Source organism: Conger conger, chromosome 8 (assembly GCF_963514075.1).
Source record: "Conger conger chromosome 8, fConCon1.1, whole genome shotgun sequence".
Taxonomy (NCBI): Eukaryota; Metazoa; Chordata; class Actinopteri; order Anguilliformes; family Congridae; genus Conger; species Conger conger.
In genome coordinates this window covers 4,031,210-4,055,732 of record NC_083767.1, presented here as the reverse complement: position 1 = coordinate 4,055,732, position 24,523 = coordinate 4,031,210, and the positions used below count along the sequence as shown (strand labels likewise).

The 24,523-nt window shown below is 48.6% G+C and overlaps 2 protein-coding genes across 2 annotated transcripts in view; both read right to left on the bottom strand.

Annotated features, from left to right (window-relative positions):
* rgs12a (regulator of G protein signaling 12a) overlaps positions 1-17,842 on the bottom strand; it is a 77,789-nt gene extending 59,947 nt beyond the window's left edge. The window contains exons 1-3 of the mRNA XM_061251948.1: positions 17,681-17,842; positions 14,585-16,619; positions 6,515-6,634 (exon numbers count right to left, since the gene is read on the bottom strand). Of these exons, the coding sequence (XP_061107932.1) occupies positions 6,515-6,634; positions 14,585-16,471 (2,007 nt within the window). The 5' untranslated portion in view covers positions 16,472-16,619; positions 17,681-17,842. The remainder of the gene's footprint in view (positions 1-6,514; positions 6,635-14,584; positions 16,620-17,680) is intronic.
* Positions 17,843-20,093: 2,251 nt separating this feature from the next.
* Positions 20,094-23,256, bottom strand: msantd1 (Myb/SANT-like DNA-binding domain containing 1). The gene is made up of 3 exons (XM_061253226.1): positions 22,801-23,256; positions 21,873-22,153; positions 20,094-20,510 (listed from the first exon to the last, which is right to left on the bottom strand). Exons 1-3 carry the CDS (start codon positions 23,056-23,058, stop codon positions 20,219-20,221), a joined length of 831 nt encoding a protein of 276 aa, XP_061109210.1. The 5' UTR covers positions 23,059-23,256; the 3' UTR covers positions 20,094-20,218.
* Positions 23,257-24,523: the final 1,267 nt, after the last annotated feature.

Genomic DNA, 24,523 nt, shown 5'->3' with positions numbered 1-24,523 from the left:
AGCATCCTGCAGGTGGAGCCTCGGCACGCTGCTCTGTTTAGCATTCCTTAAGTGGGGGGTGGGATTCCAGGGAAAACAATCCTGAGCCAGGGGGAGGGGGGGACGGATGGAGCGCAGCACCGTGAAGGACAGCATTCTTCTGCAAGCCCCAGCGCAGCGCAGAGTGATGTCACATATCAGCCTTCTCCGCTCTGCCAGAGCCGTGCATCAATCAGCCCTGTCTCTCTGTCTGTCACTCACACACGCACTCACGCACTCACGCACTCACTCTCACACTCGCTCACTCGCTCACTCGCTCACTCACACACACACACTCACACACTCACTCACACACTCACTCACACACTCACTCACACACTCACTCACTCACTCACTCACTCACTCACTCACTCACTCACTCACTCACTCACTCACTCACTCACTCACTCACTCACTCACTCACTCACTCACTCACTCACTCACTCACTCACTCACTCACTCACTCACAGGCAGAGAGGCGCACACATGTGCACATTTATGATCTCGGAAAACTGGCACATCTGACAATCAATGGCAGGCAGCACAGTGACACGTGGTGACACGGAACCGTGCTGAGGTGACACGGAACCGCGCAGTGGTGACACGGAACCGCGCTGTGGTGACACGGAACCGCGCAGTGGTGACACGGAACCGCGCTGAGCTAATCAGGCCGGCGGCCCTGATCTCATGGCCACAGCCGAACAGAAACAGCCCAACACCTTACAGCCCAAAACCAACCAGCGCCCACTCTGAGCAAAGAGCGCTCACAATAAAACGCACAATAAAAGGCTTTTCAGGGAGTCTGTTAGCACAGTACAGCAGGCAGAGCACACAGACTGCTCCCACTGGCCAGATGTGAGGCACAAAGCCTGCTCACTCACCGTGGATAACCACCGTACGATTCGCTAAAGGTGCCCAACAAAGATACTCCATACCGAACAAAGATACTCCGGTGGCATGGACATCCTGTCTCTAAAAGCACAGGAAGTGCTGAATCAACACCGCGAGCACCAGACCTGTCCACCTGCCTTTCACACGGGGGAGGGGGGGCTGCGTTAATGCTAATATCTCTCCTTTGTATTCCCCTTCAGGGAGACTGAACCTCTGTTGACCTTGTGGGGGCAGGATTGGGGGGGGGGGGGGGGGCTAGGTGTGTCGACAGTGTCGTTGCAGACACTGCAGAAGCCCGGCCCGGTTCTTCCAAGCGCTCGGTACCGCAAACCCAGTGATTTCTCATCCACACCGTCCTCAGGAGCCCAACCCCGCCTCCACGTTACTCCTGCGGACGGCAGGACCGCCCGTCCCAGGCCTCACGGTCTCCACACAGTCCGGCAGGTTCGTACGTCACCGAACCTCTCCCTCTCTCCGGACCGGGTCCGTCAGGAGAAAGTGTCCCGCGTGCATTGGCCTGAGCGTGGAGGATAAATCAGCCATCGATCCCCTTTCACCTGAGCTCCAGCGCAGCAACGCGGGCGCTTCGTCTCCTCGGGTTCACGGGGGAACAGACGGATGGAAGTGGGAGGGGGGGGGGGGCTGTTCGCCTCGGGTCCCGCTCCACGTTTAGCTATCGACACGCCGGCAAGAAAGCTCGCCAACGCACCGCTACGGAAACGTGACCGCTCGAAAGCGTGTCCTCTCTCACGCGTCCGTCAGACGCATTACCAAACGAACAATTAACCTGCCAACGAGACCATGGACGTGACAGCTCTCCACAGTCTACACGTCATGTTTCCACTGTCGACAAAGAGGCCGTCAGCGTGAGCCGGGAGGCACAGACCGGGGGGGGTTTTTGGTGTGCGTGTCATTTAGTCCCATTAGTTCCATCGTGCCTCATTAAAGAGGAACGTATATAAATATTCACACCACTATAAACATAACGAGACAGATCCTCGGAGCCACCCCTTGAAGTCTATTCTCTCCTTAATGACAGCGCCTGATAAACCCTCCCATTACATCATTTCAAACTGTTTTTTTTTTTGTTTTTTTTAAACAGAAATTTCTCTTGATTTTCCTAATTCTGTGTGCTCAGCTAAGGGGCATCCTAGATTTAGGGGGAAATGAAGGGGGTGATATACACGCCAGTGAATACTCAAATGTTGAATTAAAGCAGACATATCTACCAGCTACAGTGTTATGCAGCGATAGGCAAACTTCTTGGTTTTCTTGATGTGAACTTCAGAGACATCAGCGTATATTTACACGGACCCAGAACAATTACACGCTGACTCAGCACAAAAGCCCAAAGCAAAGGCCAAGCCCCTTCTCTGTGAGGGGAGGGGGAGGGGGGGGGGGGGACAGTATTTATGGGCAAAGGGGAATGCAAAACAACAGGTGCTCTGTGTCTGACAGGAGGACCATCAAAGACCCAAAAAAAGTCACACACTGAGAGCACAAAGCCACACCACCGGATGCACGGGACAGTGAAAAGGGGAACCGAGGTCACTGCTTAAATTTCACCGCATTAGAGACGCCCTCCAGGCTTGAGTTGTATTGTGAAGAGGAGACCGTTTTACCAGCAGACACAGACACGTCACAGACGCAGTTTAGGAACGGTCTAGACAAGGTGAAGGGGACCAACAGAGACCCCCTTCATGAAGCGCTGTGTTTTTATAGAAGGTGCGCTCAGCAACAAACCCTGCTTCCGTTTACACGCGCTTCAGTCGTCCGATCCAGACCCACGAGCACTCCTAAAGCCAACACAATGCCAATCCTCTCATACACCGCAAATCCCAACCGACTCAGAGGAGGTAGGTTCAGGAATGATGAGAAACGAGGGAATCTTAGGATGAAAGGCAGACTCCGCACAGATTCCGCACAGTGAGAGAGGAGTTCTGGGGAACACAGGCTGAGATCACAGGACGGTCTGGTCCGATGGGCTTAACACTGACTGTAGAATAAGACCCATGCTCTGCACACACAGGCTAAATATAACGCGACCTTGTTCGCCCCAGTGATTTTGAGTTGCACACTCTGCTGAAATTCCCCTTCTATGCAACTATGTGAACTACTTCACTATTCCCAAGGTGGATGTATGGATAGACAGCTTGTTTTATAATGACGTATAATTGCTACTGTCATTATGACAATTATGTTACCCTTCAATTAGATTTATATAGGTTCTTATATAATGTTTTATTTTTTATTTTTTTTAAACAACATTCCTTCATTAAATTGAAACACACTTTGCTCTGTCTGAAAATGGCTGCTTGTTTTCTTTAGCTCGAGAGTCCAGGTCATAGTAATCATGGGGGGTTTCAGATTGTCACGCAGACGTTTATAATGTGTTCATCTGCATGTTGCACTAAGTGGTCTCTCCTCGTCTGTTCTATCCACAGTTTTAGATCCATCAGAAGATTAAAGTGAATTTTAATATCCCCAGATATTTTCGCATGGCATGGCCAAACTGTGATATAACACCCACTGTACTGGCATGGACAATAAGACTAGGAAACTTCACGGTGGGTGAAATGGTGCAGTTCAGTATTTATAGTTTATTATTAATGCACTTAATTCAAAGGCCAGTGAAGCAAAGGATGGACAGAAAACCCGAAACTACCTGTTCCATTACATTACAATTATTTAGCTGATGCTTTCATCCAAAGGGACTTACAGACGATTAGACTAAGCAGGGGACAATCCCTCCTGGAGCAATGTGGGGTTAAGGGCCCAACAGCTGCAGATCTTATTGTGGTTAACCTTCCAGGTCCCAGTCAAGCACCTTAACAATCCGGTCACTAAGTTAGAGGCACACATCTGAAAATTTGACTGTAGTTCTCATCAGGGGCTGGTTCTGACGGTACAGAGGCTAACCCTGCATTGCTCCAGGGGAGGACTGTCTCCTGCTTAGTCTAATCAACTGTACGTCACTCTGGATAAGAGCGTCTGCCAAATGCCATTAATGTAATGTAATGTGTGAGTGTGTGTGTAAGTGGTGCGTTTGTGTGTGTGTGTGTGTGTGTGTGTGTGTGTGTGTATGAGTATGCGTGTATGAGTATGCGTGCATGGGTGGGTGGGTGGGTGTGTGTGTGCGTGTGTGTGTGTGTGTGTGTGTGTGTGTATGAGTACGTGTGCGTGCGTGGGTGGGTGTGTGTGTGTGTGTTTGTGCAAGAGTGTGTGGATGCCTGTGTGTATGTTTGTGTGTCTGTGGTTGTGTGTGAGTGCGTGTGTAAGTGGCGCATTTGTATGTGTCTGCGTGTGTGTGTGTGTGTGTGTGTGTGTGTGTGTGTGTATGAGTATGGGTGGGTGGGTGGGTGTGTGTATGAGTATGGGTGGGTGGGTGGGTGTGTGTGTGCGTGTGTGTGTACGTGTGTGTGTATGTGTGTGTATGAGTACGTGTGCGTGCGTGGGTGGGTGTGTGTGTGTGTTTGTGCAAGAGTGTGTGGATGCCTGTGTGTATGTTTGTGTGTCTGTGGTTGTGTGTGAGTGCGTGTGTAAGTGGCGCATTTGTATGTGTCTGCGTGTGTGTGTGTGTGTGTGTGTGTGTGTATGTGTGTGTATGTGTGTTTCCTTCAGGTGAAATCCTGAAGCTCCACTAATGAGGGAGAAAGTGAGCTCATCATTCATCACAACTCATTACGACCCAAACACACCCCCTCTCCCACACACACACACACACACCCCTCTCCCACACACACACACACACACACACAATCAAACACAGACCCCCTCTGCCACACCCCTCCCCACACACACACACAGAACCCCCCCTCCTCCTACACACACACACACACACACACACACACACTCAAACACAGCCCCCCTCTGCCACACCCTCCCTCCTCCCAAACACACACACAGACCCTCCCTCCCTCCTCCCACACACACACACACACACACACACACACACACACACACACACACGCCCCCCCTCTGCCACACAAGGCCCACTTAGTGAGCCCTCATTACTGCAAGTGAAGAACACAGCATTAAGGGAACGGGGAACGAACGGCAAAAACAAGCGAAAAACCAAAAGTGTTTAAATCCATATCTCATCAGGCCGACAGCTGCCAAACAGCCCACTCCGCACACGTACATTACAATTAGTCTAAGAAACAAGAACTAAAGAAATAAATAAATAAATAACTAAATAAATAAAAATTAAAAAATCACCCAATCTTCTCCCTCCTCGGAGAGCCACACATTCGATCTGCCAAAACGCCTGCCAGATAATAATTCGCAAATACAAGTTAAAGTATCAGGAAGGGCTGCTAATTGGCACGGTGGCGCAGTGCGTGGGCGAACGAGAAAGGAACCAGAACTCAGGAGGGTCAGAACCAGGGCAGGGAAATTCACTGCACCCAGGAGCACGGCACTAAACACCCGCTCAGGTAAATAACCAGGAAACGGTAAACGGGTAACATGGAGACACGTAGACGCCCCTAGATCAGACGTTTCTCTTGCGCACACAGTAATGAGTTCATGCTTACCTCCACCTACACACTGTCTAATAAAGACAATCGCCCTATTTACACTCAACTTCTCCGCGCCAACAGTGTTGGAAGACCGAGCTTCCTCGCTTCTCATTTCACACCCAGCTGAACCATGCAGTCACAGAACGTACCTTTTTTTCGCGTTTCGCAAAAAGAAAAGAAACATTCAGCCTGGAAGGACCTGTACGTTTTTATACGGTGGCTTACACTCAATAATTCACTGGCTAATAATTCTACACCTTATACACACACACACCATACAATGCAGCTTGCATGATGCGTACAAAAAGCCATACCACAACATGAGGTTTCCCTGCTATTCAGAGATGTATGTTGTAAGCTAATTGTGCAATGGTTATTAGTACTAGTACCAAGTCCTGTATGCAGGTAGATACAATCTGTACAGTGCTTCTTATCTTATATCAAAGCGCTTCACGTTTAAAAGGAGGTCACCTCAGCCTCTACCAAAGTGCAGCACCCACATCGGGGGTGCATGGCTGCCATTTTGCACCAGAACACACAACACACATTCACTGAGGGGGACATTACGGATCCAGTTAACCTGAGGTGTGATTAGGCTGCCATTTTGAGAATTTGGCTTTCACCCCATTAAGCCAAGACGAGGCACAACTCAGACTGATGCCAGGTAATTCACCATGGCAACTTTAACCGCGCTAATAAAGACTGCAGTTAAATGCTTACAAAAACGCTTTCACACTGCATTTCCTTTGTGGAACGGCATAATAAAAGCCTTTTATTTTAACCTCCAGAGATCCTGCGTCCTCAAACGAGGACAATAACATTTTATGTTCCCTGAGCTCAATACAGCATCTCTCTTTGCGTAAGGGACATTTAATTAAAATTAAATAAATCTATTTCTGAAAAATTTCACTGCAACATGTTTTTCGTCATCCAAGATATTATATTGTAAATTTTCCCCCTGGGTCCCAGGAGGTTAAGGAGGGGGGGGGGGGGGGTAATCGCACAATGAGCCGGTATGAGACCATGCGACGGACACCCGGAGGAGGAGGATGAGGAGGAGGATGAGGAGGAAGAGCGGGCCCTACCTCCAGGTCGTCGAGCGAGCGGGCCAGGCTGAGGCGCTTGGACCGGCCGAAGGAGCGCCGTCCGGAGGACCGCTGAGGCAGGCGAGGGAGTCCCAGAGAGATGCCCCCGAACCTGGAGCCCTGCGGGCGGGAACACACAACCACGGTTAATAACAACGACTATTATTACTATCATTCGTTATTTAGCTGATGCGTTTATCCAGAGCGACTTACAGTTGATTAGACTAAGCAGGGGACAATCCTCCCCTGGAGAAATGCAAGGTTAAGGGCCTCGCTCAAGGGCCCAACAGCTGCAATGGTCGACATAATGTGGCTACACTGGGGCTTGAAAGAACAACCTTCTGGGTCACGGTCATGGACCTTAGCCACTGGCCACGTCACAGTTTTCATAGCACCTCAAACTCCTTCATAATCCAAGTAGCAAAGGAAATGTTATTTTCCACAATATGCGACAGAACATCATCAAGGCCTCCCCAAGCTTCTTATCAATGTCAAATCTTTTGTAAGAAGCTCAATTCATCACAAAATCAAGTGGGCCTGCCTTCAAGCACTGCGCAAAATTGAAGTGCAATCATATCCTTGCTTTTTTCACAATCGCAATAAAGCTCCTACCAGTTTTCCCTCAAGGACCTCTGGTCACCTTCTCAATCAAGCGAAGCGGAAACGCCTCACTCACGAAGTCCGAGGGAAAGCCCTGGCTCTGAACATTTAACTTCAACCGCCTCAAAAGGATTTTCGGCAAGTAGTACTCACTCCTGCATGACAGGCCATTTCCGTTACTGCCCGTCCGCTAATCCCGGACAGTTGGTGCCGTTATAACGGAACGTACAGGAGGGCTGGCGGTTTGGCGACAGGGGAGAGTCGAGCTCTCTAATCTCGTAGCTCAAGCATATTTATAAAGCTGCAATTTTAGCGTTCGTCTCCCGCACGGCTTCCCCTTAATCACGCCGTCCCGTTTCCACGCGAAACGAGGATAATAAACATGTTGTTAGCAGCCCTGTTATTAAAAGGGTTGCTGAACCCTTATGTCTCCGAGTTGAAATGAAATTATTACCAGTAATTAGCTGGGGATCTCATGAGTGGCACGGTGTAATTTCCGTTCTCTTCCTGCTATAAATTGTCTTCTTTGAGCACAGATGCGAACTGAACGCAGATTTGACTCACAGTCATACTATGTATGACATTATTTTATTTTTGAGAAGGAAAAACAAAAATGGAGATAAACAGCCTAAGTGTTTTATCATATGTCCGTGCTTCTATCATCTGTATTTTGTATTCTGAATTACCATAGTGCATAATATTCCTACCCTTTTGAATGTGATTACTAGGAGTAGCCTACGCGCACTTCAGCAAGCACTATGGGGGAAAAACAGTAATAACATTCATGAAAATGTTTGTGTCATACTTTGTCCCATGGTCAATTTCAGTGTATTAAATAAATGTAATGGAATGGCAGACTCTACAGCTCTTCAATCACATTTTAAGAACAAAATGCTTATCCATGATAATCCAAAATAATATTTTATTAGAAGTCAAGTTGAAACAGCCGTTTTCTTAATATGGAAAAACACACCACGCACAGTGGACTATGAAAACATATTTAATTGAGACTTGAACAGCCTTTCTTCTTTGTAGAAATTCAGACACTGACCTTCAGCTAAACTAAAGAAATGATTCGACTGTAGCCTAGTTATTTTCTTTATTCGTATCTCCACCGCAGTGCTTATCAGATACTCCTCGGTGTTGCCAGGGAACTGGGCGAATTCTGCGACTGTAGGCGGCGTACGTGCCCCCGTCTTCCCGGCTAGCATTAGCAGGGCGGCGCTTACAAAAGTTAGTTACACAACTTCATAAAGTTCGCTAATGAAACCGAGTTTCAACCGAGTTCGCCTGCTGCCGAACAGACATCGCTCCGAATGGGCTCAATTTTAATGGTCCATTTTTCACTGCCGGCACAACCGTCAAAACAGCTTAGCCCATTTGCTTACCTTGAAGCATTTCCTCATTAACTTCTCAAAAGCAGCGTGAATTTTAAAAAGTTTCATTCCCAACGGCTGTTAAATCCATCACATAAATATTACCCACATTTCCGTTTTCAAATAAGCTGTAAACTAATTGTTCAGTATAACATGGTCTTTTTAATCACTGCGCTACGTGGGTTTGGACTGTCAAAATAGTGCCAAATGTCACAAGTCAATAATGCTGTGGGTTTGTGGTTTGTGTAATAAAAAAAGCAAGAAAAAAAACAAACCCACAGAGGGAATGTAACATTTGTTTCATATCCAGGAGAAATGGCACACTATAAAAAAAAGCTGTATCAACCTGGGATAGGGGGTAGGGATGCTGTGTGTGTGTGCGTGAGTGTGTGTGTGCGCGCATGAGTGTGTGCCTGTGTGTGTGTGAGTGTGTGCTGGTGCGCATGTGGGTGTGTGTGTGTGTGTGTGTGCATGCGTGTATGAGTGTGTCTGTGAGTGTGTGTGTGTGTGTGTGTGTGTGTGTGTGTGTGTGTGTGTGTGTGTGTGTGTGTGTGCATGTATGAGTGTGTGTCTGTGAGTGTGTACGTGCAGGCATGTGTGGGTGTTGGTGTGATTCCAAAGGACCAAACTGACAGGGGCAACACAAGATTTAGGGAGGTGGATGGGCTGAATAGGAGATCTTTCCACAGGGCCCAAAACCCCAGCTGTGGTGAGTTAAGCTGCGCGGGTAAACCGTCAGGGATAAACGGATCTGAAGTTCTGCTCACACTGGAAGCGTAATCTCAGCAAGGGAGTTATTTTAGCCCATATAACCGATCCCTGTATTTCTGGAACTGAAGGTACCCAGTCAGATTATAACTATTCCAGTACATAACGGCTATATAGGGGGGGGGGGGGGGGGGGGGGGGTGACAGCCATTTTGTGAAATAAAAATGATAAGAGTGAAAGAGGACTTTCCTCCATGGAGCGGCGAGCACGCGTGCACTTCTCATCCTGAGGCGGCCGTGCACCTTGGCACTCCAGCGAAGTGGTGGCAGCTCCTCTCCCTCACGTAGGAGGACGCGACACAGAACACAGAGCGTGTAATTATCTTCAACCGACAGTTTTGTCAAAAATCGAGTTAACACCGGAATGGTTTCGCGCTGCGGATAACCAATTAAGCACTCAAAACGCCTCTTATAGGGAGGCTGGATGGCTCATCCTGTCTGGGACTGGATCCGTAACGCGCCGGTGCCGAGTGTGACCTGCAGCCCAACAGGGCAACACGCCCGGGATCTGCTGGCCTCTAATCCCAGGGGCCCAACTGCAGGGCCTGGAGCCCACGGACTGCTGGGATCCGCTCCGACGATGCACTACGCCACCGGATTTCACCGATGACCTTCCTGAACCAAGCAGGTAAAATGATTAGTACAATAAGGTGGTTCAAGGTTTCTTTATTCATACCCAGGGGTAAATGTGCTGATGGTGTAGTGCAAGGGGGCCCAATCATGGGCCAGGGAGGGCTGAGAGTATGCAGGTTCCAACCAATCACAACGCCTGCTGATTTAACTAACTAGCGTACCTGCAGCCTGAGAGGGGGCAACTAAATGGGTTCCAGGCAGCGGGGATAACCGCGCTCAATCTCCACCAGCGACCCCTACTGGTCAACTGTACACTTGCAGGTTTGTTGAAAACCTCAAATGTGTTAAAACTTACAAGTATTACAAAGCAGGGTTGTGACAAGGACCTTAAAGATTTAAGCCAACACTTCATATCACGAAATGTTCCTGTCTGCAGATAAAGACGTGCAGGTCAAGGCCCTTGACTAAAAATGACAGAACCACAGTCGGGTCCTCCAAACATCCCGGGATCCGTTTCAGTTTAGGAAAAATGTGTAGTGTACGGAACAACCTTGTGCCATTGATGGCTGAGTGTGACAAGTGTAATGCTCAGAACAGTCTGTCGGCTGGGAGCGGTCTGTCGCAGAAATTGCTCAGAAGGAACGGGTGATGTCACAGCCCCTGCTCCAGGTCTTACTGCGGTTCTGCGCTCCAGGGGTTCGTCACGCTTCCCGGGGTTTCGTGATTGAGCCGCGAGAAAATCCCCAGCAGCCCGACACGCGCGGTACACGACGTCCCGCTCCCGAAGCTCCGCACGACGCGTTCCTTGTGATGAAATTCTCCATCGCGTCGTTGAGATCGCGCGCGCTACACTCACACAAGACACCGCGGGAAACGCTCATTTTTATATACGACACACACTTTCGTTTCAATCCTCGCACAGAACCAGGTCATGCTCGGTGCAGGAGTCAGATCGCCACAGAATAATTAAAGTGACCTTCAGACATGGATATTTGTTCACTGATGAGGACTCATTGAAGCCCTGGCCCGGGCATACTAAACATCTGAGCAAGCCGTTCTGTTTGCAAGCATTGCGTCACTTCAAAGGGCTTCACTCTGCTTCACTGACTAATTCAGTGAGAATGTAGGGCTTTTTCCAGCTCGCTGTCTGACGCAAAATCCCACAAAAAATCACTGGGGAGAGAGGAGGGGCGATCTAGCCACATATTTAGCTTGTAAAACAGAGACACCTAGTGGTCACTCATTGGAATTAACTATCTGTATAATAATGAGTAATTGTTTAACTATCTGGGAAAATTATTTGTAGGAAAAGCAGATTGTTCTTCACACCTTTTGCACACTGCCAGCTTAATGCAAAGCTACAGGTACTACAGTAAGATTGTGAACATTGTAACAGCCACAATTCTTTAATATGAATAGTCACCACAGACTAACTACCGTATCTATTGGTCAGTCGGGAATATCATACGTCACATTAAGACAAAGACAAAGGCATCAGTCTTAATCTTAAAAAGGAACAAGACCAACTGATCAACTTTAAAACACAACGTTGCGCAACTTTCAAACTGCTATATTATACCTTCATAATTTGAAGCAAAGAGCGCCAGATCTCTGAGGATCGCGGATGAGAAGACGCGCTTTTAATTATGTACGGAGTTACTAAACTAAAAACGCGCTTCGGCGATCTGCTGACCGCTCGCTGACAGACTGCCCACACGGGCCTCACTGCAGAGCGAGGACATTGTGCATCGCTTAGTTTCAGCCTTCGGTTAAAAATGAAAGGAGGGAGAGATGCCAGATTAACCTGCCACGGATGACAGTGACTAACAAACATCTCCTGCCCACAACAAATCTCAAACGCTTGTGTGACCACTTTAATTACCGTGCATCGCCTCCTTCCAAAAATGCAATGCGGCTAATTATGAGTCACGACGCATGCTACAGGGGTACTGAGAAACGGCACGAAAATGGAAATCGGGCATCTAGCGCACTTTGCATATTGTTTATTATGAATATTTCCTTTCCTGGTTGCTGGGTGACTTTCAAACTGCTCAACAGGAGGGTAATTTTAAACACACACGAAACTGATGATCATTTTCTCCAGGTAAATCAGGAATTTCAGGAAATTTTTCGAGAGGTCCAAGTTCAGTGAAACATACTTTCATCAAAACTAGATTCCCGGTCCTCATCTAAATTAACCCTTTAAGGTGTAAGGTCACAAATATGACATTAGAATGTTCTTAACTGAGCATCCTAATGCTCACGATGTAACAGTTCCCACTGGAGGTTTAGAATACTGACCAAAAGGCCTACTGTTCAGATTTACTCTATGTAAATGTTATAAATACATACAGACAGATTTGTAGATGTGATACAATAACCGCAGACAGAACCTCTCATCCATGTGTGTAGCAGACCTAAGCAGGCCAGACATTTTTAGGTGTGTCTGAAGATGGGGAGGCCGGTAGCCTGGGAGATCACGTGAGCTGCCCGCCAGGAAACCTCTCCACAGATCTCCCAGAGAGAGAGGGACCGGGAGGACAGGACTCCTGGTGTGTGTGTGTGAGAGTGTGTGTGTGAGAGTGTGTGTATGAGTGTGTGTGTGTGTGTGTGTGTGTATGTGTGTATGTGTGTGTGTGTGTATGTGTGTGTATGTGTGTGTGAGTGTGTGTGAGTGTGTGTGTGTGTGTATGTATGTGTGTGTGTGTGTGTGTGTGTGTGTCTGTGTGTGAGTGTGTGTGTGTGAGTGTGTGTATGCGTGTGAGTGTGTGTATGCGTGTGAGTGTGTGTATGCGTGTGAGTGTGTGTGTGCGCATGTGTCTCCGTGAGTTTTTTTGACACATTGTTAAGACTGCCCATACCTGTCATTTGAAGCAAGAGATTTGTTTTAAGAGCCTTTAAACATGAAGCAGATTACAGGCGTGAAGCAGGGAGATTACAGGTGAGACGCCTCCCGTGTTTAACCTGTCCCCCTCACCATCCAAAGCCTCGTCTTCAAAGAAAATCCACTTTGAATTAACAGTAAATTACTATTATTAACAGTTAAATCAGCATGTCCCTGGGATAGACAGGCGTTAGCCATGTGTGCTGTAAACAGCTTGGTGAAAAGAGGCTGTTGCTCTGCTCTTTCCTGTAGAGGTTCATTTCCTCGTATTGTGGTGGTCTCTGGGTAATTCTATTTTAGGGGAAGCAACATGCACAACAAAACCATAAACACTTGGGGTGTAAAAATCTCTGACCTCTACCTCTCTGATTCTATTACAGTTCTTTAGCAAACAAAATTAAAATTAATCGCAAAATCGCTAATTTCACCACAATTCGATTACATTCATAGGATTCAATCCACTTCATGACAAAATGAGGCTTAAAAATACACTGAATGCCCAGCTGTGACTGGAGAAATTGATGTACTGTAGAAAGTTCAAACAAAACACTATACTTTAACTTCAACTCATTTATTTTCAAGAAGTTCCATAGTACGTGTCTTTTTCATTCATTCACTATCCTAACCCGCTTATCCTGAACAGGGTCGCAGGGGGGCTGGAGCCTATCCCAGCATACATTGGGCGAAAGGCAGGAATACACCCTGGACAGGTCGCCTGTCCATCACAAGGCACACACACCATTCACTCACACACTCATACCCACAGTAATTTAGACTCTCCAATCAGCCTAACCTGCATGTCTTTGGACTGTGGGAGGAAACCGGAGTACCCGGAGGAAACCCACGCAGACACGGGGAGAACATGCAAACTCCACACAGGACCGGGATTCATACCCAGGACCTACGTGCCTTTTTTAAATAGTCATTTTAATCAATTCCGATTCAAGCTAACATTTCAAATCAATGCAGTTGAATTGCCACCTTAAGATCGAAGCATCATGCCTGCATTTTGCACCCATAATAAACACACAAAGATGGCAGAAGCTCGACATACCAAGATTCAGAATAATTACAGGAATGTTATTTTTTTTCCCCACCAACCAATGTTTTCTTCACACTATTCAGCTGAGAGCCGTTGCCATGACCACAGAGGTCATTGGGGTCACCCACCTAAAAACCTGTGTGTGGCTTCACAGATGCCCTCCCCGTTACTAACAGGAATAGCTCAAACACTGCCGTTACCCCGACAGGCAATCGACTGAGCCCCCAGCAAGTTAAAAACATTTCTAAACCTCTCAGTGGCACATATGTGAAGATCAGTCCTGTGGTTTAAAAATGTTCATTTGTAATTATCGCAGAACGTGTGGGAGTGTGATAAAAAGGGATGCTTGGTGAAAAAGGTAACATCAGGGAAAAACTGATACGAAGAGAAGATATATGACGCGTTATTTATTTGTGTGATGTTGAAAGAGAAGAGGTTTTATTGTGAATTACGGAGTAGCAAACTGATGGCTAAGTATCATAAGCTTAAGCAGACGCAAACAGAGTCCTGTGTGCAAATGTTGTCACCATTATGTAGCCGGTCGAATCTGTCGTGTATGCTAGTTGCGCAAGATGTAGCTCATACACACTTTAAAATGTATTGCTGTGTTGCTTGTGATGTGTTCTTGGATGGTAGTATGGCACAAAATGTATTTCCTAACACACCAATCAATCAATATGTCGGTCTGTCTCCCAAGTGTAGCCAAAATAAGATCTGTGCCGCCTTTGAGCCGCTGGCCCCTGCTCAGTCTAATCAGACATAAAGTTGCTTTGTATAAAAGCATGAGCTAAATAGCTGTAATGTACATACTGAAGGACAGTCCCTCACCTTCTTTTCTCTGTCTTTGCTCCTCTTCCCGTTCTGCGGGTCTCTGAAGGCCTGGGCGGCGGGGAACAGGTCTTTGGCCCACTCGTCCTTCTGCGTGTCGGTCCTGGGGGGGCGGGCGAGGTCCCCCGCGGCCCTGTAGCGGTCGGCGGGGATTTTGCTCATGGGGGGGGGCAGGGTGCTGCAGTTGGCGCTGGACCAGCCGTCGGTGGATTCCGCGTACGACTCCTGGTCGCTGGCGTTGCCATGGCGCCAGTCCTGCAGGACGTGAACAGGCAGCCAGCGCTGGGCGGCTACGCTAACACCTGCCATCTTACCGCCGGGGTAGGGGGGGGGGACCGGCACCTCCATCCAGGCCGGGGGACCCAGGGGCCTGCCCGGGGGCCCGTGGGCGTCGGGGTGGGACAGCTCCGGGAGGTGGAACTTCCCCTCCGGCTCGCAGCCGCGGTATCCGTTCCGCAGCGCGGCGGCGGCGGCCGGCCCGGAGCTCCGGCCCTGCGTGCCGCTGTCCCAGGGCCCGGCGGGGGCGTGGCGGGCGGAGCCGCCGCCCAGGTCCACCAGGAGCACGCGGCCGCCCCGCTCCTCGGGCAGGAAGTTGCCGATGCCGCTGTCGCTGTTGCTGCTGGTGCTGCGGTTCTGCAGCGCGTCCAGCTCGCCGTCGGCGAAGGCGCGCGCCCGCAGGGCCTCGATGGACCCGCCCATGTCGCGGTACAGCACCGACACGAACTGCAGCAGCGGCTGGGACGCCGGCGGGAACTCCAGGCAGCCGCTGGTGTCCGGGTCGGGCGTGCACTCGAACCCGAAGCGCCGGGCGACGCCCTGGTGCGCCGCGTGGGAGCACAGCTCCGGGTCCACGAGGAACACGTGGCAGGACGTCCGCAGGCCGGCCTCCTCCCCCTCCTCCTCCTCCTCCTCCTCCTCCTCCTCGCCCGACGCCTGCATGGTCACCAGGCCGAAGAAGCGGCGGTCGTCCGGGCACAGCGCGCTGAAGGCCAGCTTCTCCGCCGGGTAGGAGGCCAGCACCGCGCCCTTCTCGCTCCACAGCTGCACGCAGTCCTGCGTCACCTTCATCATCACCAGCGAGTGCACCTTCTGCTCGGCCCGCAGTCTGCGCATGCAGCCCCGGATGGCCTGGAGGCTGTCGCTCTCCAGGTTGGCCCCGGTGGAGGCCAGCTCGATGGAGCCCAGGTAGCCCACCACCATGCCCACGTTCAGCTCGCCGGCGTCCAGCGCAAAGTCCTCCTGGTCCTCGAACGCGCCCACGAACACCGAGTCGTCGTTCAGCACTTTGGCCATCTCCTCCTCGGACAGGAGGTCCGGGTTGCTCTTGGAGCTGCAGGTCCGGCTCCGGCAGGGGAAGTCCGGCTCGGACACCGGCCGAGGCCTGGCGGGCGGGGCTCGCTCCAAACTGCCGGACGAGTGGCTGGAGTTGTCGAAGATCATGTTGAAGATGCTCCCGGACTGCATCTCGGCGACCACCCGCTCCGCCCGGTTGATGCCCAGCGTCTTGGAGTCCACCTTCGGCTTGAGCCAGTAGCTCTTGGTCTCGTGGAAGCCGAACTCCTCGTCGCTGGAGCACGAGTCCCGGTGGGCGGCGCCCTCCGCGATGACCAGGTGCAGGACGCCCGAGCAGCGGCCGATCAGCTTCACCACGTCCTCGTGGGACGCCTTGGACACGTTGACCTCGTTGACGCTCAGGATCTGGTCCCCGGACCGCAGGCCCACGTAGTCGGCCGGGCTGCCCTTCAGGATGCTGCCCAGGAGGCAGGGAGCGTGCCCGTACAGCGTGAACCCGTACCCCGACCGCCCCCGCGCCACCTCCAGACTCCGCACCCGGGACACCGAGTGCAGGTTCAGCCGCCTCTTCGCCGTCTCAGCCTGCCTGAACATTTTCCCACCCCCCTACTTCTGACTTCTGAACAAGGGTTTCGCAAATACAGAGAACAACAGCAAGGCCTAAATGTCACGTGTGAATGTCACTATTCTTCCAGAGCCGGCACCAATAAAGTTTACGGTCATCCTGGAGTTCACAGGGCACCTTAAAAAGAAATGAACAAAGATTCACAGGTTACTGCAGTATCCATGACAACTGCTCACAACTGCATACATATTCCTGCATGAACAATTATAGTGAATAACACCCTTCGTGCATTATTACAAAAGTAGGGATAAAACTTGTAACTTTCTCCAACTGTATAGGTATATAACTTTCATAATCATAATAATAATACTAATAATTATTATTCATGCCAATCCTGTTTCATGTTTCATGTTTCAATTTGCAATAAATTGGCCTAATGCTGCATAACGCAATTCGTAAACACATTCGTAAACACTAAAATGTGTCTACGTTTTTAAGCAGCAGAGAAATCACGATACATACACACTTGTTACAGATATAACGCTACAAAATTGCTTAGGTATTATCGAGAGGATGACAATAGCTGACTGCCAAATACATTTTTCGCTGCATTTTTTGTAGTTTGCCCGTAACGTAACGTAAACTTGTAGCGCTCATCAAGTCAAGGCGCAGCAAGGTTCAACATCGTGCTAACGGTTAATTCGATTATATTCAGGTCAAGGTGGGACGATCACACCTGCTACCAACACAGTAATTGCTATGCAACCATTCCCTGTCCACTTGCAAACTCCTAAAAATGATCAAACTTAAGTTGCCAATAAGAACACAGCCAAATGGGCAGTTACTGAGCTAATGTTACTTATTCTATTGTAACTTCATTCCTTCCCCAATTAGCAACTCGTGAAACTATTAGTTTGAATTAAATATGAAGTGCATCTTACCCCTTGGAACACCGACACAGCCTGTTAGCTGAAGTCAGCTAACGTTACTATGTATGTGCGTTCTGTAAATGTAACGCTTCTTGTGGTTAAAGTAAAGTTTAAACACAATAGTTAAGGTAGGCAGCAAGCGTCAATAACTTAGCAATAAAAAATATTACGCGATAGAAAGTTTTTGATACTTTGCCCTGCTAGCTTACAAGTTGCCAACAAGCCAGCTGAACATCGCTACTCTTGCTAAGTTAGCGAAATGCTATATAGCCCAACCGTTAACTATTGTAACTCCAAAACAGGTCTTACCCAAAACGTTAGGTCTTACCCCATCAGTGCAAATATATTCAAATTCGTTCGTGTGAAGCAGTTATTTGCAGATCTAGCCAGTAATAGCCAACATTGACTAATTTATACACTTCTGACTAACTTTATCCACGGTAACTGAAATCCATAGTTAACTTGTATATCCCACAGTGATTCTTGGGTTTGAGTGCGTATCCCCGCCTCCGTTTCCATCCCATTGTTGGAATCCCGGCGTCGCCCTTAGTAACCGGGACATCGCCTGTGTTCCATTCGTTCCATGCCCTGTCGTTCACATTTGACGCGTATCTATTGTTTGCGGTGTAACCGAAATGAAATGCCAGCTGGATAGCTTTAGTACTCCGTGGAAGCCGTAAGCTGATGTCAGTACTGTACGTTACGGTGGAGAGAATGTTCATGACTAATGCAACTTTCCAGATGCAGCTGGCCGCTGGGCATATTGCATATACTTTCTCCGTGTCACCGACGCTGCAAAATTGGCTGGCTTGCTACCTATCCAACTTAGAAGCTTACGGCGCTCTGCACATTTAAGTTAACGTTACATGCAGTTAGCTAGCTATCTAACCTAACAATTTGTAATGTATCAAATGGCTAAATATGAACTGGAGAGAATGCGATAATATAATTCGCACGCTACCAATTTACCGTGTTATATAGAATGCATTCAAATAAGGACCAAACTAGCTAGCCAATTGGCAGTTATTTTTCAAACATCAGCAAATTATCTTTTGTTTAATCATTACACATCTGCATACTGTTTCAATGCATGAGCACGCCAGCGTGTGAAATACATTCTTGTCGTACTGCTGGCCTGCGATAGAGGTTTTTAGCTCGTGCGTCTCATTGGGCGGTAAATTTGTGCCTAGTAAACAAAGAACCAACTAGTGGGCATAGTACAATAACGGCTACACGCTGTAGTCACATGACTCCTATCTTAGTTACCAAAGATACGGAGAAAACAAGGTCCGTGTGCGCGTGTTTTCCCACTGGGAGTGGCGCTTCGGCTCCTACACATAACATCTGGTGTGTTCTGTGGTCGAAAGACGGAAAACATTTCACCTTATAAAGTGTGTGAAAGAGATTGGCAAAAAAAAAGGTACGCTGCAAGATTCATTAAAAGCCTAGTAAATCCCTTTGGTAATTTAGGAGCAAGACTATATTTTCAATTTTTTTTCTGTGTACATCTGCTTTAATTATTCCTTGACTTGTGGAAAGAACGTCTGGAAGAACAGTTCCCCCAGGCGGGGCTCTTGTCAGTCTGAAACAGAACTTTCAAAATATTTCAAAATTTCTACCTGAAATCAATACAGCTCCACACTTTGTTTTAATTGCATCATATTAAAGTTATATCAAAGTAAGCATGGTGTCATCGCAAAGCAGAAGATTAATTCTTTTCTCAAGGTTTTGGGGTAGCAACATGAACCAAAAATATACTGTCAATAAGCAATCATATTGAATTGTTTGAATGTATCCTTTTTCATGACACGAAGGAGCTCATGCATTTTAACTTGTGTAGGTGACATAGGAGAGATGGGTTCTTGACAGATGTTTTCTTGATGAAATAGACTATTTATTGTCCATGTCAGTAGACAGACAAAATGTTTTTGGCCTACAACTTTCATCAGGGCCTAATGAAGGTTGTTTTGTCTGTTTGTCTCCTGACATGATCAATAAATAGTTTATTTTGTCAAGAAAACACCTGTGGAGTGTGATCCCGCTTACCTGTGCTACGAAGTCTTGGATAACACATCGACACATAGTTCAGTGCAAAGCTATGTAATCACAGAACGTGAAACAAACGGAAACAAATGCATGAAAAACCATGTCTAACAAAGTTAAGAAAAACCATTTTTAATGGTATTGAAGTGTCGTAAATGATTCATGAAATGCAACATCTTCAAGTGCACATTTACATTGATAACAAGGACTTGTTGCATTCATACTGACTTTATATGGACATTCTGGCACGTTGCTGTTCAGACATATGAAGGAAGAATTGTTCAGAATTCCCACTGGTTGTACATGCTCAGGGGTAGATATTCAACTTAAAAATTTTTGAAATATAGGACTGCGTTTGGTATTCCCTGCTGTAAAATCCAGCTATGACCAGTCTGCAATTGCTGCCTATATAGCTTGAGCTGGTCAAACCATGTTGAGCTGGGAGCTGATCTGAACTGGTCAACCAGCCACCAGCAGTTTCAAAACCTAGCTTGAGCCGGGTTTCTTTTTTTTCTTTTTTTTAACTCCAGTCCTCAGGACCCACATGCTGGAAGGTTTTTGTTGCAACCAAAAACTCACACACCCTGATTTAACTAATCAAGGGAATTTTTTGTGGTTTGATTGTTTCAGTCATTAAATCAGGTGTGTGAGCTACTGGTTACAACACAAACCTTCTGGCAAGTGGGTCCCGAGGACTGGAGTTGAGAAACACTGTTCGAGGCATTAAAAAAAGGTTTATCCGTGGATAAGCAGCTGTGGTCTCCGCAGTAGTCCCAGGCCCGGGCCTGGTCGATGCGGGCCCTCTCAGCTCTGCCCGTGGCCCGGCTCCTTGATGCCGGCGTGGGGCCAGGCGGCAGGCTGGACGGGCGGGGAGATCATCTTCTCCAGCAGGTTCATCATGCGCTCCTGCAGCTGCAGACTCTGCACCTGGAGGAAGTTCTGCTGGTGCATGACCCTGCGCACCTCCCTGCAGGTCTCCTCCACCGCCCGGCTCACCTTCCTCTGCTCCTGCAGCATGGCCTCCATGATCTTCAGCTTCTTCTTCTTCAGCCCGCAGCGCTGGACCTTCCGTCGCTTCAGAGGCACGGGCTGGGACCTGCGACGGGCAGGCTCGGTTAGCGCCCTCTGACCTCTGAGCCCCGAGACCACGGGGGCGTGGTTACTGCGCTCTTAAACCTGAACCTTCTAATGCTGATGTCACAATCACTGCTGCACACTGAAAACAGTGGAGTTCTAGAACACTGACACGGAATTTTGAGGGGAAAAAAATACTACTCTTCAAATGGTTAAATCCCAACTGATATCATCACCTAAATTGCCTCCAGAAGGTAGACTTTATTGAACCCCGTGGGGTAATTTGCCCTCCGCATTTGAGCCATCCTAGTTACTCAGGAGGAGTGGGCAGCCACAGTGCAGTGCCCAGGGAGCAATGTGGGGTTAAGGGCCTTGCTCAAGGGCCCAACAGCTGCACTGATCTTATTGTGGCTACACAGGGGCTTGAACCACCAACCTTCTGGGGTCCAGTCATGCACCTCAGCCACTAGGCTACAGGCTGACCCAGGAAATACATGACTGCAGTTATTGGGTAATGCACTGTGTCCGTGGGACAGGGTGCAATGGTGAGAGAGGCACCAAAGAGTTATAGCTCACAGAGTGGCACCATTCGATCTGAAAGCTCACTTCCGATTGCCAGGTCAATCCGTAATTTCACTGGTGATTGGTTCAAATATAAATGTATATAAATTCTCCAAATCACCAAAATTTAATTGTAGGCAGGATAAGAACTGTATAGATTTCAGATTTTTTTTTTTTTTTTAAGTATCAATTCACTGTAAATTAATTCACTAACTAGAACAAGCTCAACATCATAGTATTGTATTATCTTGGGTTCTCAATGCATAATGTAAAAAAATATGATAAACTATTGAAAATTGGATTACATAGGATTGCAAGGGACAAGTCATTTAATGATGAGGCTGCTACATCTAGATAACAGAGACCCATTAAAGGCAGATAACATGCACAAATTAGATCCCTGCTGGCCTCATGATGAGGGAAGACTTGAATTTAAACAGGTCCAGCACTATGACAATTACGCCATTACTGGTGTATGCATGCTGCAAACTGTGAAAATATAACATTAGCCGTATACAAACAATCCGATCCTAATGTGAAGCAGAAGCTGATTAATGCACTTTGTACTCAATCAAAATATTAGTCATTCCTCAGACTAAGAAAAAACAAATATACTCCTCCAATGATATCGATTAAAAAAACATAAGTAAAGAAAATAACTCCTGGTCAAATCCGTATCGGAATGCTGCAAATCCGGCATTCCGGAGTTCCAGTGGGTGAAGCATGCTTTTGATGTTTATGAATACCAGCCCCCGCCCCCCACACCCCCCACCCCTCATTCCAGGAGTGCGAGGCATTCCGTGGTGATCAGCGTTCCCGTTACCTGGACTCCTGGGAGTGCAGGCTTCCGGAGGTCTCCGAGCCCTCGGCCTCGTCCTGGCGCTCCTGCTCGTCGGAGGAGCCCGTGTACTCCGGGAGGAGGCCCGTGGGGGAGGTGGCGGGGAGGGAGGGCGAGGCCTCCGTGTGGGACGTGGAGGGGCCAGACTGCGGCAGCTCCAAGCCCAGCTGCCGGCCCGGGTCGGGGGCCTTGGACAGGATCTTATCGATGGCCTTGAAGAAGGGCCACTCCGGGAGAGGGGCCCCTGCGCTGCTCAGGCACTTCATCTTCCTGCCGGGGGGACGGGGAGAAACACGTGCCTTTCACAAACAGCCGCCTGGAGTCTCGCTTTGGCCAGGAGAGATGAGGGGAATGTTTCCGGATACCCGAAACCCTTTCAGGACATTCTAATGCTGATATAACGATAACTACGGGTAACAAAAACCTCTGGAACACTGAGGTAGAACTTGGAAAGAAAAACACTCCAAAACAAGAATTAAAAACTCTTCAAATGGTTAAGTGATTTAGTATTTAGGGCTTTTACCCCTTTTGGTGATAATAAATAAAATAACTCAAGTGCAAAAATACAAATCTGACAGCTGTGCATGGCTGAGGACATGAAAGGTGTAGAATTTCGTAAACACGTGTTCTGGAATGTCCTTGTAAACATGCACTCAAGGAACCGCTGAAGAGGTGGCTGGGGGGTTGGGGGGGTGTGGGGGTGTCATCAAGGGACAGAAAGTAAACACTCCGGTTTTTCCAGTTTTCCAGGCAGGCATGGCGGCTCCACAGGCATTGTGTTCCCACACGTGGTAATGTGTCACGTGGCTCTGGCGTGAGGAATCGGATGCACAACACACCCCTTCCACCTTCAAACGTGTACACTCATGCAATATTAAAAGCAAAAAATAAAAAGGTTTTAAATGTCTTACACTTGCCTGTACTGGAAGGTCATGTTGGTAATTTTCATCTTGATCTCCTCCCTGTGCCGATGTTCGCCCGTGAGGTCGAAGAACCTCTTGGCCATCTTCTCGTAGATCTTGGCGTTCCTCTTGGCCTTCTTGAGCTCGGTGACGTACTCCTCCCACACGTAGACCAGGCCCTTCATCTCCCCGTCCGTCCAGTTCCTGGCCCTCCTGTGCTTCTCACTCTGACCCGGCACAATGTAACTGAAGCTCTCATCGGCGGCCATTTTGTTAAAAACAACAACACAAAACAACAAGGAGACTATGTTGTGCAAGCAGGGTCAAAAAGGGAAAGAGATGAAAGGAAGGGTGTTTTCCCGCTTTGAGAGCCCTTCCCTGCTCCGAGGCCCGTGGATCCGGGTCTGTGGGAAAAGGGAACAGCAGCTGCAGCCTTCCACACTCGGAGCGCAGTTAAGAGCCCAGGAATGGGGCCTAGGGCTGGAAAGAGATCCGGTTAAAAGCTTTTAAGTGGGGAAGTTCGTCACTGTGATGTCAAGTTGCCTTGGCAACCGTGCATGAGTGCTCCCTCTCCCCACCCCCACCCCCCTCCCTCTTACACGCGCTCTCTCTCTCCCTCTCCCTCCCCCTCTCCTTCCCTCTCTCCCTGCGGCTCGGCAACAAAAAGCTTTTAGCTGAAAGGCAGTAAAGTAGGCCAGAGTTGACTGCTAATCACGGTTTAAAATATTAACCGAGGAGGTGTGAGAGTGTAGGCGGGTTTGTTTCCCTGGCAACGTGCTTTTGTCCCGGGCTTTTATCCAATATCTAATGTCATTTAAAAGCTTTCAGCGCGAAGGCAGCGGTGGGAGGGGGCAGGGATTTTCAGGGTAATCAGACCACTCTGGAGAAAATGCCCCCGCTTCCTGCAGAGGAAATGTGGAGAGGAATGTGGAAGAGGATGCGCTGTGAACCGCCCACACCGCCCGCAGCCATTTCACCCCGGGTCCTGTGAACACACCGGGGGCATTTTCAGTCATAAACGTCTGCTCCGCGGATATCAAAGCACCGCACCGTGTGAGTCACACAAACCGTTTCATGAGACAAAAAAACACCTCTGGATATTTCCCACTCCCGGTGGAGAATTGCAGAGCTGAGCTGGCACAGTGGACATGTGCACCGAGGAAATGTGACTTTTACACACGGGAGGAGACTGTGTGTGGCTTTTACACACGTGAGGAGACTGTGTGTGGCTTTTACACACGTGAGGAGACTGTGTGGCTTTTACACACGCGAGGAGAGTGTGTGTGGCTTTTACACACGTGAGGAGAGTGTGTGTGGCTTTTACACACGTGAGGAGACTGTGTGTGGCTTTTACACACGGGAGGAGACTGTGTGTGGCTTTTACACACGGGAGGAGACTGTGTGGCTTTTACACACGGGAGGAGACTGTGTGTGGCTTTTACACACACGAGGAGGTGTGTGGCTTTTACACACGCGCGGAGACTGTGTGTGGCTTTTACACACGTGAGGAGACTGTGTGTGGCTTTCACACACGTGAGGAGACTGTGTGGCTTTTACACACGTGAGGAGACTGTGTGGCTTTTACACACGCGAGGAGACTGTGTGTGGCTTTGAGCTGATTGTATGAGGACATTACACCGCCTGGAGCTAGCAGGAAACAGACATGGCACAGACAAAAATAAAATACATTTTATGAGAAAACTCAGCGCAACTGATTTATTTAAACCATTATCA